We start from the raw sequence: 19,996 nt of genomic DNA, 5'->3' as shown, positions 1-19,996 counted from the left end.
TAAAAAATTTGTTGAATCAATAAAATTTTTATTTGATTATTTTTTACAGTTCAATTAAGACATTAATTGGAAAAAATTTCGTAATTTTTTTCCGTGTGTGTACTTAATTAATTGAATACTTCTGTGGAATTTTTTGTCGCATAGTGTAATTTAGGTTAGGTCAGGTTTGTGTCTTAAGTCTTTTGTTTTGAAATTAACAACACATTTTAATCGTGATTTTTTTTAAATAATTGAACAAAAATATCAACTTCAATTAACTTTTTAATTGGAAAGATGTTTGTGATATTTTTTTCTGCACACAAAAAAACATTTTTTTTGTCTTCAATCACGAAATTAATGGATCCAATTATTTTTTAAGTAAAATGTCTTCAATCATAGAAATGACAGTATGAATTAAAAAATTAACTGAGTGTCAATTGAAAAATTAATTGATACTATTAATTTTTGTGATTGATTTTTGTTTCAATTAAAAAATTTGTTGAAATAATTAAATTTTTTATTGAATATTTGTTAAAGTTCAATTAAGACTTTAATTGGAACAATTTCCGTAATTTTTTTTTCTGTGTGTACTTAATTAATTGAATACTGCTGTGGAATTTTATGTCGCATAGTGTAATTTAGGTTAGGTCAGGTTCGTGTCTTAAGTCTTTTGTTTTGAAATGAATAACACATTTTAAGCGTGATTTTTTCGAAGCTATACAAGAATTGTTCTAACAAGTTATTGTATAACATATACGAAGCGCACAATATTAGACTATAAAATATATTTAAATATAATTTGAATACTAAAGATAAAAAACAACAATAAAAACACTGTTTACTATTAGAACATCTATTATTTGGCCATTTTAAAAACAGCAGTTATACCTTGGAAATGTTTTGGTTCAGCCTACCAAATGTTTGAGGAATTAAAAAAGGCGTTAAAAATTCCAAAAAATTGCGCTTACACGAAGGCTACACTTAATTAACTATATGATAACTAGAAAGACACCTTCGGACAGGAAATTATTAAAAATACCTTACCATTGGTCAGAACATTGGGTAAACAATTATCTTTATTTGTAAATATTAAATAATGCATTATATGTTTACGTGAGTAAAGATAAATTGAAGTCTATTAATGTTTGTTTTCTTTTTTTTTCTATCCATCCGTATTCTCTTTCTAGCTTTACAAATGGTTTTAGGCTAAACCTTAGAGTAGTTGACATTCGTCGAAAATAAGACCATGACCGAGGAGATCGTTAAATATAAATTTTCAACAAATGCTTCAAAATAAAATTAACAGTCATTTAGAAGACCATGTAAATGTCAGTTTCAGAAGTATGCTTTATGACCAATCAAGTGCTACATAGATTAAGCCATAGAATTTACTTATCAACGTGAGTACCTGTGGCCACGAACAAATAGCCTAAGCAACGGGGTTTTATTTTGGAAATATGCTGCTAAGCCATGATATGTTATGGCCATAAACAAATTGTTGGTGATTTGTTTCATTTATTTTGACATTACAAACAAACAGACATTCATCAAAATCGTAAAATTGTCGAGTGATTTTGGAAAATTAAGCCTGCCCATCTAGCCCATCTAGCAACACGAAAGCAACCAGACCCAACGAATCATCCATCCATTCATATCAATGCTACCACTACTAAATATGACCCAAGTGCATGAAAATTAAGTAGTTTTAGTTTTTGTTTAAAAAAAAAAAGTGTTAAAATTGAAATTTGCCGGTATTAAGTGATTACACTAAAATAAAATGAGCAAATCTACTCAAGAACATTATAACAGCCATATTAAAATGTTACGTAAACCTTGTGGCAGCAATGGCCCCTCATTAGCTGTTTTAACCTTCGCTTTCGTCAGCTGTATTTTAATCTGCTGTTTTCAAGAATCACCAGCCATAGCCATAGCTCCATCAACTTTTGGCACAGCAATTGCGAGAGCAGGCAAATTATCAAATACCTTAAAGGTAAGTTTGTTCAGAAATTAGGAAACCTTAATGGAATTAATGTCGAGCATATGTTACCGCTACCATAATCATGTAATTAATCTAACAAAAATTATTATTACAAAATTTATTGAGTAAGTTGTATAGAATTAATGGATAAGCAGTTCGTTAAGTTGTTAGCATATTTTTTATCAAATAAAAAAATGCTACAAATCAAGATCACAAAAAAAAAAATTCTTGTATTCCGAAAAACGTCGGATAAAAACCTAATATATCCAAAATATTCCCCTTCTTCCTAATAGACGTTCTAATTGTTTTTCAAAATTAAGACATTGTCTAATGCTATGACCTTTTTATTGGAAGAGGAAGAATTAAAAAATTGATACAATTAACTTTTTAATCAAATTCGAAACTAAGTCAATTAAAAAAAGTGATGAACATTTTTTTTTATTTTATAATTAAAAATGTATTTCAAACAATCATTTTTTATTCCAAATAAAAACTCTAAATGAAATATTGACCTTTTTTAATTAAAAAATTAATTGAGTTTTGCAATCAACATTAATTAAATTTGTAATTGAATCAATTAAAAAATTAATTGAAATTTTCTAATGAAATCAATTATTTTTTTAATCAAGAATTTTTTCTATTCCCAATTAAAACTGTGATTGATACTATTATTTTGGCGATTGAAGACATTTCAATTAAAAAATTAATTGGATCAATTAATTTCGTGATTGAATCAGATTTTTTTTTTTGTGTGTAGAAGCAAGTACACAAAACCCAAATTTAAAAGAGAATTGCTTTTTTTCAGTAAACTATTAATTAATGGCAATTTAATCGATTCGAATAGTATTAGCGTTAATATATATTTAAATACTACACCTATAGATAGGTATAGAACCACACTGAAAAAAGTATAATCGATTCCAAAGATTTTTAATTTTAGTATTGATTCCGAGCTAAGATTCCGAGTTAAGACACAATTCTCTTTTAAAGTTGATTTTTGCGTACTTGATTCTAGGAAAAAAAATAATTTATACGTTTTTCAGCAGTAGCAGCAACTATGTTTCAAGTAAACAACTCCTTTTTTGTTATAGTCAAGATACAAAAATTTAACAAATTTGAAGGATTAATCAAAAATGTTGTCAAAATTTTATTTCTATAGAAATAAATTTTCTATAGAAATATAATTTTGTCAAAATTTTATTTCTATAGAAAATTTTGTCAAAAATTTATTTCTATAAAAAATTTTGTCAAGATTTTATTTCTATAGAAAATTTTGCCGAAATTTTATTTGTATAGAAAATTTTGTAAAAATTTTATTTATATAGAAAATTTTTGTCAAAATTTTATTTCTATAGAAAATTTTGTCAAAATTTTATTTCTATAGAAAGTTTTGTAAAAAACTTTTTTTCTATAGAAAATTTTGTCAAAATTTTATTTCTATAGAAAATTTTATCAAAATTTTATTTCTATAGAAAATTTTGTCAAATTTTTTTTCTATAGAAAATTTTGTCAAAATTTTATTTTTATAGAAAGTTTTGTAAAAACCTTTTTTTCTATAGAAAATTTTGTCAAATTTTTTTTATTTCTATAGATAATGTTGTCAAATTTTATTTCTATAGAAAATTTTGTCAAAATTTTATTTCTATTGAAAATTTTGTCAAAATTTTATTTCTATAGAAAATGTTGTCAAAATGTTATTTCTATAGAAAATTTTGCCAAATTTTATTTCTATAGAAAATTTTGTCAAAATTTTATTTCTATAGAAAATATTGTCAACATTTTATCTCTATAGAAAATTTTCTCAAAATTTTATTTCTATAGAAAATTTTGTCAAAATTTTGTTTCTATAGAAAATTTTGTCAAAACTTTATTCCTATAGAAAATTTTGTTAAAATTTTATTTCTATAGAAAGTTTTGTTAAAATTTTATTTCTATAAAATTTTGTCAAAATTTTATTTCTATAAAATTTTGTCAAAATTTTATTTTTATAGCAAATTCTGTCAAAGTTTTATTTCTGTAGAAAATTTTGTAAAAATTTTATTTCTATAGAAAATTCTGTCAAAATTTTATTTCTATAGACAATTTTGTCAAAATTTTATTTCTATAGACAATTTTGTCAAAATTTTATTTCTATAGAAAATTTTGTCAAAATTTTATTTCTATAGAAAATTTTGTCAAAATTTTATTTATACAAATTTTGTCAACATTATATTTCTATATAAAATTTTGTCAAATTTTTTTTTCTATATAAAATTTTGTCAAAACTTTATTTCTATAGAAAATTTTGTCAAAATTTTATTTCTATAGAAAATTTTGTCAAAATTTTGTTTCTATAGAAAATTTTGTCAAAATTTTATTTCGATAGAAAATTTTGTCAAAATTTTATTTCGATAGAAAATTTTGTCAAAATTTTATTTCGATAGAAAATTTTGTCAAAATTTTATTTCGATAGAAAAATTTGTTAATATTTTATTTCATATTTGTTGTTTTGATCTCAGCTTTAAAACCATTGTGTTGACTAAATTACAAGACTACCTTAACCAACAGAGGAAAATAATTTGTTCTGATGATTGGTTGATAGTTTTGCTGCAAATAGCGGATGCTGATGAGGAATGTGGTAATTCCGAAACGTGCGTCCATCCAACCATCCTGCAGTCTATAGGGATCTGCCCAAATAAATTTGACAAACTTTCTTTTCCTCTGTTAGTTAAGCTACTCCTGTAGTTTAGTCAACACAATGGTTTCAAAGCTGAGATCAAAACAACAAATATGATTGAAGTAAAAAACAAAACACGAATCAAGTAAGAGGAAGCACGCTCAAAATAAACCCAACCAACTGCACTCAAATCGATGATTTGATGGTGGCAAAGGAAAAGAGATGTTTGTATGAATTTATTTCGGCATAAGCCGGCTATATATATAAACCTATAGACAATTTTGTCAAAATTTTATTTCTATAACAAATTTTGCCATTTTTTTCTTTAGAAATTGTATTAAGATTTTATTTCTATCGAAAATGTTGTCAAAATTTTATTTCTATAGAAAATTTTGAGAAAATTTTATTTCTATAGAAAATTTTGTCAAAATTTTATTTCTATAGAAAATTTTGTCAAAATTTTATTTCTATAGAAAATTTTGTCAAAATTTTATTTTTATAGAAAATTTTGTCAAAATTTTATGTCTATAACAAATTTTGCCAATTTTTTTCTTTAGAAATTGTATTAAGATTTTATTTCTATAGAAAATGTTGTCAAAATTTTATTTCTATAGAAAATTTTGAGAAAATTTTATTTCTATAGAAAATTTTGTCAAAATTTTATTTCTATAGAAAATTTTGTCAAAATTTTAGTTCTATAGAAAATTTTGTCAAACTTTCATTGCGATAGAAAATTTTGTTAATATTTTATTTCATATTTGTTGTTTTGATCTCAGCTTTGAAACCATTGTGTTGACTAAATTACAAGAGTAGCTTAACTAACAGAGGAAAAGAATTTGTTCTGATAATTGGCTGATAGTTTTGCTGCAAGTAGAGGATGCTGATAAGGAATGTGGTAATTCCGAAACGTGCCTCCATCCAACCATCTTGCAATCTATAGGGCTTTGCCCAAATAAATTTGACGAACATTCTTTTCCTATGAAGTTTAGTCAACACAATGGTTTTAAAGCTGAGATCAAAACAACAAATATGATTGAAGTAGAAACCACCAATAACAAAAAAAAACACGAATATTTTATTTCTATAAAAAATTTTGTAAAAATTTTATTTCTATAGAAAATTTGGCAAAATTTTATTTCTATAGAAAATTTTGTCAAAATATTATTTCTATAGAAATTTTGTCAAAATGTTATTTCTATAGAAATTTTGTCAAAATTTTATTTCTATAGAAAATGTTGTCAAAATTTTATTTCTATTGAAAATTGTGTCAAAGTTTTATTTCTATAAAAATTTTTGTCAAAATTTTATTTCTACAGAAAATTTTGTCAAAATTTTATTTCTATAGAAAATTTTGTCAAAATTTTATTTCTATAGAAAATTTTGTCAAAATTTTATTTCTATATAAGATGTTGTCAAAATTTTATTTCTATAGAAAATTTTGTCAAAATTGTATTTCTATAGAAAATTTTGTCAAAATGTTATTTCTATAGACAATTTTGTCAAAATTTTATTTCTATAGAAAATTTTGTCAAAATTTTATTTCTATAGAAAATTTTGTCAAAATTTTATTTCTATAGAAAATTTTGTCAAAATTTTATTTCTATAGAAAATTTTGTCAAAATTTTATTTCTATAGACAATTTTGTCAAAATTTTATTTCTATAGAAAATTCTGTAAAAGTTGTATCTCTGTAGAAAATTTTATTTCTATAGAAATTTCGTTGAGAATTTGTTAATTTGTGGATTTACAATTTTTTTTTGTTGAAATATTAAACAAATTCCTACGATTATATTGCTATATTTTCTATTTTAATTCTATTATTTCGGTTTTTTGTTATTTTCTATAAATTCGTTAAATTAAATTGATCAAGCTCAACAATACAATCAATCGCAAATAATATAATGCAATTTGTAGTTTTATTTCTATCTCTATTCTTGTTAATTACATACCTTGAAATTGACCCAGTTTTATGTTTAGCGTAGGTGATCGATATCATTTCAATTCTGGCAATTCTTTAATATGAACATTTTTGGAAAAAAGTTATTGACCTCATTGTATTGTTTTCATGCGTAAAAACGTTGAATTGGCTGTATGTACAAATGTCTTATCATGTACATAATCCGTCATGTTAACAATCGTTAATGTAGCAGATCTGAAATGCTTGAATAAATATACATATATTAACAAAATTAGTATATTGTACGTACTACTAGTATATATAGTTAAAAAAATTCTATGAAAAATTAGATAAAGATATTAAAATTAAGTTCGGATGTCTTCTTCTACATAAATTTTTTTATCGTTATTATAGTGATATTTATTACAGATATTTTTATAAGAAAAATTTCTGTAGATTTAACTTTTTTTAGTTCATATACACCCTCAAAAAAAATCGCTTATGTAACATATACCCCAAACACATTTTGTTTCAAGCATACGAGTATACATATATTTTCAGGATTTGTCCAAACAAAATATTGTTTGTATTGTTTAAACATATTATGTTTCACCTTAGGCATACACTGGTAGAATAAAATTTTAATGAAATTTTCTATTTATATTTTTAAGGCGCCAATTGGTTACTTCCATTCTTTTACTTGCAGCTTACTCTCTAGGTCTCTCTTTCTAAACACATATATGTCTATAGGCTATTTCTAAATTAATATATGTTTGAATTCAAGTATATTATATTTACAAACATTATATGTCCCAAACATAATATGTTCTAACATATTAACATATATGTCCCAAACTTGTTATGCTAGTTTATGAACATTGTATGCTTGCACTTAAAATTATTGTGTTAAAAAATTTGGGTTCCAAACATATGAAAGACACTCCTTTTCTTCCGTGAAATTAGTTGATTTTAGCAGCGTTGCCACAATGAATTTTTATTTTGGACCAACAAAAATTGGACCCGAATTCGTACCAGAGGACCATTTTTATACCCTCCACCATAGGATGGGGGTATATTAACTTTGTCATTCCGTTTGTAACACATCGAAATATTGCTCTAAGACCCCATAAAGTATATATATTCTGGGTCGTCGTGAAATTCTGAGTCGATCTGAGCATGTCCGTCCGTCCGTCTGTTGAAATCACGCTAACTTCCGAACAAATTAAGCTATCGACTTGAAACTTGGCACAAGTAGTTGTTATTGATGTAGGTCGGATGGTATTGCAAATGGGCCATAACGGTCCACTTTTACGTATAGCCCCCATATAAACGGACCCCAAAATTTGGCTTGCGATTGCTCTAAGAGAAGCAAATTTCATTCGATACGACTGAAATTTGGTACATGGTGTTAGTATATGGTCTCCAACAACCATGCAAAAATTGGTCTATATCGGTCCATAATTACATATAGCCCCCATATAAACCGATACCCCGAATTGGCTTGCGGGGCCTCTAAGAGAAGCAAATTTCATCCGATCCGATTGAAATTTGGTACATGGTGTTAGAATATGGTCTCTAACAACCATGCTAAAATTGGTCCATATCGGTCCATTTGACCTCTGGTGCTTTTTGGAGAAGCAAAATTCATCCGATCTGGTTGAAATTTGGTACGTGGTGGTAGTACACCGAAAAAAGTGAACTGTTTTATAGGAAGAATGAACTACCACGCACGAAAATTGCACTAAATTTTACTCCACATTTTGAGATTTCCACAAACCGTTGTTAAAACCAGGAAATGTTAATGCCCTGTTGTACGTTTTAACTGCAGTTCACGAAACTACATCATCTCATAGAAGAAAAAATGAACTAAAAGTAAAGAAGAAGATCATTGGCGCCAAATCATGACCATTTTAACCATACAGTAGTTCTTTCTTACTAATTTTGGGAATCGTACGAAAATTTTCATTTGTTTTAGTTCATATTGAACTTATGTGTACGGTCATTGAACTTTATACTCACGTTTAGTTCATAAAATTTTTGAGACATACTTAAAAAAAGTAAGATTTCATTAAGCTGTGGAAAATTTCGATGAAAATAATAAAATTGAACTACTAGCAAATAAATTTTTTCCAATAAAAATAAGTTAAATTTAGCGTTAGTTTAACAACGGAAATTTTTTTCTGTGTATATGATATTTAACAACCATGCATATCAGTCCATAATCATATATAGCCCCCATATAAACCGATCCCGAGATTTGGTTTTGGAGCCTCTTGGAGTGCTAGTATATGGCCGTTAACAACCATGCCTAACTAGGTCCATATCGGTCTATAGTTATATATAGCCCTCAGATAAATCGATCCCCAATCACACAAAAATTGGTCCATATCAAGTTCACAATTCCGGCTCTTTACGTACCGTGCAAAAGTCCATGTCGACTTACCTATACATAACTTTTTTGTCTAATATATACCACGTATGGACTAACTCACAATTTAGAAAAGGATGTTAATAAGTTTTAAGATACCACAACCCAAGTAATTCGATTGTGGATGACAGTCTTTCGTAGAAGTTTCTACGCAATCCATAGTGGAGGGTGCATAAGATTCGGCCTGGCCGAACTTACGGCCGTATATACTTGTTCCAAATTGAATTAATATAATTTGAATGTTAATTTTTTTCAAAATTTTACTTCGATAGAATTTTTTTATAAACAATTTTGTCAAAATTTAATTTCTTTAGAAAATTTTGGCAAAAGTTTATTTTCACAAAAATTTTATTTCTATAGAAAATTTTGTCAAAATTTTATCTCTATAGAAAATTTTGTCAAAATTTTATCTCTATAGAAAATTTTGTCCAAATTGTATCTCTAATTTTGTCAATATTCTTTTTCTCTAGAAAATTTTGTCAAAGTTTTATTTGTCTAGAAATTTTTATCAAAATTTTATTTCTATAGAAAATTTTGTCAAAATTTTATTTCTATAGAAAATTTTGTCAAAATTTTATTTCTATAGAAAATTTTGTCAAAATTTTATATCTACAGAAAATTTTGTTAAAATTTTATTTCTATAGAAAATTTTGTCAAAATTTTATCTCTATAGAAAATTTTGTCAAAATGTTATCTCTATAGAAAATTTTGTCAAAATTTGGACTGATCATGTAACAATTGCTACGAAATGTTAAAGCTCGAAGAATTATTTACTTGGGACACCTCACGAGAAATGACAAATACAGATTTCTTCAAACCATCATAAAGGGCAAAATAGAACGGAAGAGGCAGGAGCACAGAAAAAAAAGTGTCTCGTTAATTTAAGAAGATTTTTACAATAATTTATTACAAGAATTTTCCAGAATTTTAGTTCATTTTTCGTATCTTCAACGAAAATTAACTACTCGAAAGGAAATTTTACAAATTCTAAGTAGCAATCGTTTAGTTCATGGCCTACAAAATACGATGGAAATTTCCTTAAAAAATTTCTTAACTGGTAGTAAAAAATTCGTTAGTCATGCTATAAAACTACTTGTAAAATGTAAAGTATTTTGTAAATAATAAGTGCAATTTACTATAAAATTTTTTTGTATGATAAAATATTTTTTTACGAAAAATGAACTTGAAAGTGGATAGCAATTTCTTACTGACAATTCCTATAGTTACTAATTGTTGGTAGAAAATTACCCAATGAAATATTTTTAGTTCACATGTAATTAAATTTATAGACATTTTCGTTAAAAAATGGTAGATAAAATTTCATGAAAATTTTGCAAATTTTAAGTTAAACGTTTCATCGTTCATAAACAGGTGTGCCTTTACGAATATTATTCTTAGAGTAAATTGTTAGCAGATGCGATGAACTAATGCATAGTACAGAGATCTTTGTCGGCATAGTGGAATGTGATTAATGTAAAGATGATGTTACTTGAGTTTTGTTGTGTATACATGAGCGTGGGGTTGTTTTTATTTTTGTTCATTTAGTGGTTTGCGTGTGTGTTTGTTATTCGCGGATGGTTTATTTGGCTAGATGAGGTGTTGTTTTCAATAAAGGCACATGTGTTTTTGTTGTTGTAGGAATGTTTTGGCTTTGCTTGGTTTTGTTTGGCATGCTTCAGTTGTATAGTTGGCGTTGGCGTGGGCTGTTGCATCTTTTAAGAAGATATGCAACAAGGGAAAAGGGAATATAAAGGCATGGAATATTTTGGATTTTTGAGACATATATTGGTGTTTGTTTATTAAACCTTTTAAATGAAAGTTATTAATATTTTATCGGTAGTTTAGAAAAAGGTTATTAAGAATATTTAAGAAAAATGTTGAAAATGAAAGTGCATTGAAATTTTTATTATTCAATGTAAAAAAATAATATTCAATTCCAGATGAATTTGGAAAATTTTTGTTATATCTCAGCGTATAGTTTATTTATAAATTGGTAAGTATTTTTTAATATGACTTTCTTTTAAAACTAATAATTTGTATGTATATTATTATTTGTTAATTAATTATTTTTTTTTTGAAACCAGTTTAATGTTTTTCTTTGTTGTAAAAGCAATATTTAATTTCAGAGCAACTCCAGATGGATTCGAACAAATTTAAAAAATAGAGAATTGGTAAGTTTTCTTTTAAAAATTGGCTTTATTTCAACTAGAATATTTACGTTTTTGTGACCTTTTTATCATCAAAATTACAGGTTTTTAATACCTTATTTTAGTATTTCTTAAATCAAATTTTTTGGAAACCAATGTAATAATTTTAATGTAAAAACTAATATGTAATTTCAGAATAACCCCTTAAAAATTTGGACAAATTTTTAGTACACCTTTGCCTGTAATTTAATAGTGAATTGGTAAGGATTCTTTAACTTTCTTTTAACCCTGGACAGTCATCCTTATTTTTTGTACATTAACGTCATCTTTCGTCATTTTGACTACGGCTGATTTCATCGTGAGCGAAAATATGAACCAAACTTGAATTTATTTTCTAATTCAATTTGGTTTTAAGTAGTATAAAACAACAATTCATAAAACGGTCGAATTAGTATAACTTAAATTTACCATTTCGCGATAGACTAAAATGCATTTTAAATCGAAAATGAAATTACGTGTCGTCATTTTGACGAATGATGACTGTCTAGGGTTATCAAGAATATTTGGTTTTTTATGCATATTATTATTTTTTCATTAGATTTTTTGAAAACCTATTTAATAATTTTATTTAATGTAAAAACTAAATATTTAATTTCAGAGTAGCCCAAATAAATTTGGACAACTTTTTATATTTCCCCTCAGCGTACAATTTAATAGAGAATTGGTAAGTTTTATATTAAAACTTTATCTTTCTTTCAACTAGAATATTTATTTTATTATATCCTTCACATCGATAACAACACAGTTTTATGAGTTTATATAGAATACTTCATTTCTCTAATTGTTTCAGGTGCAAATTTTATGAGATACGTTTTCCAAAGAAAAGTTGAATTCCTTACACCATTTGATAAAATGCCCCCAAATATGGTAAGTTACAAGCTAAAATGAAGAATTAAAAATTATATTTCATTACACGATGTTCATTTTTAACAATTTTCATTATTGTTTCCATTTTTTTCCAGCAAGATATGTGAAAAAATTACCTACGATGAATAAAAAAAGGATAAGTCAAAATGTCCAAACAGCGAGTTCAAATGAACTACTCTCTGTTCCACGAGGTCATCATTTTTATTCACAAAAAACATTGTATTAAGAACTTTCATCATAAGTTTTTATAATAAAGTACTTTTGCTTAAAGAAAGTTTAATTTTAATGTATGGACATTTTCATAATAGTAAAACGGTTTGTTGTTCCTTTAATTATTTAATTTCTCTGTACTGTGGAATTATTGATTTAAAAATAGTTTAGTCGTCGACATTTTAAAGAGACTGTTAACCAATTTTTATTGTCGGGTTTCCCACAAAATAAGCACGTAAACCAAAATAATACTGACTTTTTAACTTGGTAGGGGTATATAAATCTTATGGTATTGTAAAAATGAACTAAAATACAATGTTATAGATGAACTAAAATGTAAGAGAATTGTAAACTAGACAAGTTGAAAAAAATCTTAAGGGCTAAATCATGGTCAATATTACTACAGTTTAGTTCATTTTGCAATGGAAAAGGGTTCACTGTTTTTTCAGTGAGAGAACAAAATTGGCTGAAAAACATCCAAGAATGGAGAGGCTACCCGGATTAGCGAAGGAGGATTTCAGCTGCAAGAAATCGAGAGCTATTTATGAAATGAAATTATTTCCATATTTATTAACTTTTTATCCGGATATAAGCGACTATACTTATATCCGGATAACGGATTTGCCAATAAAGAAGAAAAGGAAGAATTAAATTTAAACAACTTCATTTAAGTTTATATTATAATATTTTCAATTAAAATTTATTCCTATCAGACCGTTATTTATAGGCCAATACTTAATCAAATGACAACATAACCTTGACATGGAATTACTCAAAACACTTTCATGAGCAATGTCTAAATAAGGCATATAAGTGACATATCTGATTAGCAATATTTAGTGAGATTACTTTTCTCTTGGCCTCCTATTCAAGTACATATAATGTAAAGCACTACCTTTGATCTTTTTTATCACCGCCACGAGCCGTCTTTAAAACATCTCAATACGTCATGTTTACAGTTAATTTAGAGAAACAAATTTTTTGTTCAAATCAAATTGGACAAAAAATAAACATTTGTCTTTACCTTCGATACACATAATACCATCTTTGGTTTCTCTGCTTTATCGTTGTTAAGTTCACACCTTAAATTGCCAAGACTAGGTATTAAAAAAAAAAACTGAAACTGAAATTTAATTTCAAGTTTAAAGACTTCTTGTTAAGGTTGTCAGAGGGCTAATATGTTTGTGCTAATGGAATTAATGTGGACATTAATTGAATGTATGCAAATTTAAGTACTACCGCAAAATGATCATAGACCGTCTGTCTAATTATGTGGTATAATCGAGTTGACAATGATAGATTGATAGACCGTTTGTTTTTTTCAGATAAACATTAATTGTGATTGTTTTAATGCATAAGATTATACAATGTATTAATGTATGCAAAAAATAAACCGTAATTTTTTTTCATTGTTATGTTGTTGGTTTAGTTTTATTTGTTAGGTTTTGGTTTTTTATACAATTTTTTATACAATATATTGAAAACATTTATTGATTGGTGATAAAAAAAAGAACACTCTTGGTCAATAATTTATTTAGATTTACTAAAAATCTTAACTTTGACCTACTGACCTAAACATGATTTGGGAACATTGAAATATCGTCCAAAAATAAATAGTAACTAGAATTGGATAGAATTTGGATAGAAAATCAATGTTTCGACAGAAAACATCTTATGTACCCTCCACCATGGATTGCGTAAAAGCATCTACTAAAGGTTGTCATCCACAATTGAATTACTTGGATATCTTTCCGATGTCAAGGGATCTTAAAACTTTAAAATAAAATCTTCTAAATTGCAAGTTAGTCCATATAGGGTCTATATTAGACAAAAACAAGAAAAAAACTTTTAATTATATAACAAGTATATACAGCAGTAAGTTCGGCCGAGCCGAATATTAAATACCCATCACAATAAATCAAACTTTCCTTTGAAATATCAGGGGGGTTTGATGACAGATATTCTCCCAAACAGAGCAATTCAACTAGTACACTTCCCGAAGATTAATTTAAAGATTTTACGTAGTCTTCATAGGTTTCAGATTCTGGATTTATAAGAACCATTTTTGTTTGAGTTTTTGTGGAATCATTAACACCTCTTGTAAGTGTGATTAAATAACGCCTTGATTTGATATCTAGAATCTTTAGATTTTCACCCCCATTACTTAAATGATTAAGAGAAGTAAAACCTGGAAATTTTACATACCCTCAAGAAGTAAAATCGGTCTATACCAGTATATTTACAATTTCAGGATAAAAACTACAGTTTCTAGGAGTTAAATCGGAAGATCGGTCTATATGGGGGCTATACTAAAACATTGACCGATACTCACCATTTTCGGCACACCTCTTTAAGGTCCTAAAATACCTCTAGATTTCCAATTTTAGACAAATTGGATAAAAACTACGGTTTATATAAGCCCAAGACCCAAAATCGGGAGATCGGTCTATATGGGGGCTATACTACAACATTGACCAATACTCATCATTTTCGTCACACCTTTTTATGGTCCTAAAATAACTCTAGATTTTCAATTTGAGACATATTGGATAAAAACTACGGTTTCTAGAAGTCCAAGATCCCAAATCGGGAGGTCGGTTTGTATGGGGACTATATCAAAACATGGACCGATAATCAGCATTTTCGGCACACCTCTTTATGGTCCTAAAATACCACTAGATTTCCAATTTCAGACAATGGGATAAAAACTACGGTTTCTAGAAGTCCAAGAAGTAAAATCAGGAAATCGGTCTATATGGGGGCAATATAAAAACATGGACCGATACATGCCAGTTCGGCACATGTATTTGTATTCCTCAGATACCTCTCGATTTCAAATTTAAGGCAAATCGGATTGAAAACACGGTTTCTACACGATGAAAAAGACTGTTTTTCATATGTTTGGCTATAAACATTATATGTTTGGAACACAACTTTTTAAACACAATATTTTTGAGTGCAAGCATATAATGTTCATAAACTAGCATAACATGTTTGGGACATATATGTTAATATGTTAGAACATATTATGTTTGGGACATAAAACGTTTGTAAATATAATATGCTTGGATGCAAACATATATTAATTTAGAAATAGCCTATAAACATATATGTGTTTAGTAGCTTGGAGCGCTATTTAACAGGGAGCGATATTGAATTAAGTTGGTGGTTGTTGCTTGTTATTACAAAATTAACATTTTATTTTTCCTTGGGCAATTGATCAGCTACTTCTTTGATCCTTACAAACTGTGTGGTCCGCTGTTCGAATCCCCGTCCGGCAAAAGGTAAAATTAAAATAAAACAAAAAATCATAAAATTTAATAATTTCTTCTACAATGTTTGTATTACAGAAAAAGGTGCTAAGAACTAAAAAATCTCGTGGAAGTGAGAAAGATGTGGGGGAATATACAATTAGGCAGAAACAAAATTTTGAGCATTCACGTCGAAAACCTATGTTGTTAGCACCTATATTACCTGTTTATTTTCATAATTCATTATGATTGTAAATATATAAATAAATAAATAAAATTTTGAGCACAATATTGTTTGGGAGAATTTTTTTAAGCATATAATATTTTTGGGTGCAAAATGCTTCAAAACATATTATATGTTCACATAATAACATATTGTTTTTTGGAAGACAACATTATTGAATTTGGATGAAAAAATACAAAATGTTTGGAACTTAGACTACCCAAATATATATTGTTTAGACCAATATGCTTTCAAACATATTATATATTGGAAGAGATCAAACATATAAATGTTTGGGCAATACCCAAAAATGTATATGCTTGAAGCAAAATATGTTTGGGAGTATATGTTACAGAAGCGATTTTTTGCGAGGGTGTAGAAGCCCAAGAAGCAAAATCGGGAGGTCGGTCTATATGGAAGCTATACCAAAACATGGACCGATAGACACCATTTTCGGCACACCTATTGGTGGTCCTCTAATACCTCTAGATATCCAATTTCAGGCAAATGGGATAAAAACTACGGTTTCTAAAAGCCAAGACCCCAAATCGGGAGATCGGTCTATATGGGGGCTATACCAAAACATGAACCGATACTCACCATTATTGGCACACCTTTTTATGGTCCTAAAATACCTCTAGATTTTCAATTTGAGACACATTGGATAAAAACTACGGTTTCTAGAAGCCCAAGACCCCAAATCGGGAGATCGGTCTATATGGGGGCTATACCAAAACATACCAAAACCTGTTTATGGTCCTAAAATACCTCTAGATTTTTAATTTGAGGCATATTGGGAAAAAAAATATGGTTTCTAGAAGCCCAAGACCCCAAATCGGGAGGTTGGTTTATATGGGGACTACATCAAAACTTGGACCGATAATCAGCATTTTCGGGACACCTCTTTAAGGTCCTAATATACCTCTAGTTTACAATTTTAGACAAATTGTATAAAAACTACGGTTTCTAGAAGCCCAAGAAGTAAAATCAGGAAATCGGTCTATATGGGCCCATATAAAAACATGGACCGATACATGCCAGTTTCGGCACACGTATTTGTATTCCTCAGATACCTCTAGATTTAAAATTTCAGGCAAATCCGATTGAAAACACGATTTCTAGAAGCCCAAGAAGTAAAATCGGGAGGTCGGTCTATATGGGAGCTATACCAAAACATGGACCGATAGACACCATTTTCGGCACACCTATTTGTGGTCCTCTAATACCTCTAGATATCCAATTTGAGGCAAATCGGATAGAAAATACGGTTTCTAGAAGCCCAAGACCCCAAATCGGGTGGTCGATTTATATGGGGCTATATCAAAACATGGACCGATATAGCCCATCTTTGAACTTGACCTGTCTGCAGACAAAATTTCAGCACGAATTTCTCCCTGATCAAGAATATATATACTTTATTTAGTAGGAAATCGATATTTCGATGTGTTATAAACGGAATGGCAAACTTATTATACCCCCATAATCATTCCATGGTGGTGGGTATAAAAAAGGTAGATTACACTAGTATACAAAATACATTTTTTTCAAATACACATTTGATAAGAGGTAACTTTTCTTATGTATTTTGAGCTGCTGAATTCGAAAATTGAGGTTCAAATTTTTTTATGGAAAAGTTTTTGAGACATTCCGTTATTTTAAGTTTTTCGCTCTTTTTTTTCACTAAATAAATTATATCTCGAGTTATAAATGTCCGATTATATCGTTGTTGGTACTTAAATGAGAGGTATTGAGATGACGAACAATCTGTGATCAAAGGGCAAATTTAAAAAAAAATCATGTTTTACAGTGACCCTTTTCCGTCGGAAAAGTACTAACCATTGATAAAACGTCCCGTTTCTCTTCATAGATAATACTCTAACGTAAGTAATAAGACCAACTAAAAGAAAAACGACCGAAAAATGGAAAAGTTATAAGCAATTGATTGAACAAATTCGATGCCAAATTATATAAAAATGAGCCACTCACCCACACAAAAATGCTACTCGGCCACACAAATATTCATTTTTGTGTGGTTCACATGGGGGCTATATCCTTATCATAGCGTTAGTTTAATTACGGAAATTTTTTCTGTGTATTATAGGAGCAGTCCAGATTCTAATTTTGATGACTGAAAAATCCTGTTAAAAAATGTATGTAGTTTTATACATTTCCGGGTTATTCCTAAATATACACGACATTCACATTTTTTTTTAGATGAATGTTCTCTAAGCTTTTATCTACAAAAAATATGTCAATTATAGTTATTAATGATATTAAACAATACAATATATATTTAATTAAATTTGTATATCACATGAAAAATCTCTGTTGGGAAATAACCATTGTTTTTTGTTTACTACGAGAAAAAAAGGTGATCTATTTTTCATCGAAGGGAAATTCCATTCTACTGATTCTATCAACTGTTTATTTAAATACTAATAACCATTATATTAAGTTAATTTTAATGTATGTCCATAATTAATTTATAGATCTGTTTTAAAGTATTATTTTTGTTTTTTATTACAAAGAAATTTTTTTTTTGAGATATAGAATTTGAAATATGCACAGAAAAAATATCACCAAAATTTTTTCAATTAATGCCTTAATTGAATTTGCAAAAATATTCAATAAAAAAATTAATCAAATAATATAATCATTTTTTTAATCAAAACAAAAATCAATCACAAATACAGAAATTACTTTAATCAATAAAATTTTGTAATTGAGTCAATTATCATTATCATTTCAATGATTGAACATTTTTCAATAATACGAACCCTTTAATTTCGGATTGAACCCAAAAAAAAAAAAATGTTTTTGATGTTTATGATTATGTATTAAAGATTTTGTGGATGCTGCATCATACAATGTTTACTAAGGATAAAGCTTTATTTTATAAATTTTATACATATTGCTATAAAATGTCACACTGAAATTTCGGAAATATTATAATGACATTTAAACAGATTTACTTTTTTAAATATGGGCGGGATTAACGAACAACAACAATCTTGCGTGTTTTATAACATTTTCGAATAGTGATTGCTGTGGCAATTAATGTAAAATTTAGTGGAAACACAAAAACGGACAAATAAACACCACTATTAACATAGCAAAAAAAAAACAAAACAAAGAAATAGAGAAGAAACTAAACAAAAATATATTTTCGATATTAATTCATACCGCAGGTGGATGGGTGAATGTTAACTGCTGTATTTAATAGAACAACTACTGACATAAACGCCAATGCAACGAATTGCATATACCCTTCCTTTCGGATATCATTACACTTCGAATGTACTTTGAAGTTGAATCCCACACATCTTGACCATCGTGAGAATGAGGAGAAGCAAAATCACTGCTTACATTATCCACCACCATATAAGCCTGAGGTATCTTCAGAGAGAGAGGTAGTAGGGCGCCACCGTGGTGCAATGGTTAGCATGCCCGCCTTGCATACACAAAGTCGTGGGTTCGATTCCTGCTTCGACGTAACACCTAAAAGTTTTCCAGCGGTGGATTATCCCACCTCAGTAACGCTGGTGACATTTCTGAGCGTTTCAAAGCTTCTCTAAGTGGTTTCACTGCAATACGGAACGCCGTTCGGACTCGGCTATAAAAAGGAGGTCCCTTGTCATTGAGCTTAACATGGAATCGGGCAGCACTCAGTGATAAGAGAGAAGTTCACCTGTGGCATCACAATGAACTGAATAGTCTAAGTGAGCCCGATACATCGGGCTGTCACCTAACCTATCTTCAGAGAGTTTTGTCAAAATTTTAGTTCTACATACATTTTTTTCTTTTGGAAAATTTTGTAAATTTTTCTTTTATTTTTGTCAACATTTCATTCCTATAGAAAATTTCTATAGAACATTTTATCAAAATTTTATTTCTATACAAAATTTTGTCAATATTTTATTTCGATAGAGAATTTGCCAAAATTTTATTTCTATAGAACATTTTATCAAAATTTTATTTCTATAGAAAATTTTGTCAAAATTTTATTTCTATATAACATTTTGCCCAATTTTTTTTTCTATAGAAAATTTTGCCAAAATTTTATTTCTGTACAAAATTTTTTCAAAAATTTTATTTCTATAGAAAATTTTGTCAAAATGTTATTTCTATAGAAAATTTTGTCAAAATGTTATTTCTATAGAAAATTTTGTCAAAATTTTATTTTCAAAGAAAATGTCGTCGAAATTTTATTTCTATAAAAAATGTGGTCGAAATTTTATTTCTATAGATAGTTTTGTCAAAAATGTATTTTTATTTATCTACAGAAAATTTCTGAAGTACGT

General features: G+C 27.9%; 1 protein-coding gene across 2 annotated transcripts in view; it reads left to right on the top strand.

Moving 5' to 3' along the window:
- Positions 1-19,996, top strand: part of LOC142220108 (esterase B1) — a 77,564-nt gene that overhangs the window by 27,986 nt on the left and 29,582 nt on the right. For both annotated transcript variants that reach the window (XM_075289083.1, XM_075289073.1), the window contains exon 2: positions 1,167-1,969. In XM_075289083.1, the coding sequence (XP_075145198.1) occupies positions 1,757-1,969 (213 nt within the window). In that variant the 5' untranslated portion in view covers positions 1,167-1,756. The remainder of the gene's footprint in view (positions 1-1,166; positions 1,970-19,996) is intronic.

This window comes from Haematobia irritans, chromosome 1 (genome assembly GCF_050003625.1).
Source record: "Haematobia irritans isolate KBUSLIRL chromosome 1, ASM5000362v1, whole genome shotgun sequence".
NCBI lineage: Eukaryota > Metazoa > Arthropoda > Insecta > Diptera > Muscidae > Haematobia > Haematobia irritans.
The sequence above is the reverse complement of the archived record's forward strand: the minus strand, read 5'-3'. Positions and strand labels throughout refer to the sequence as shown.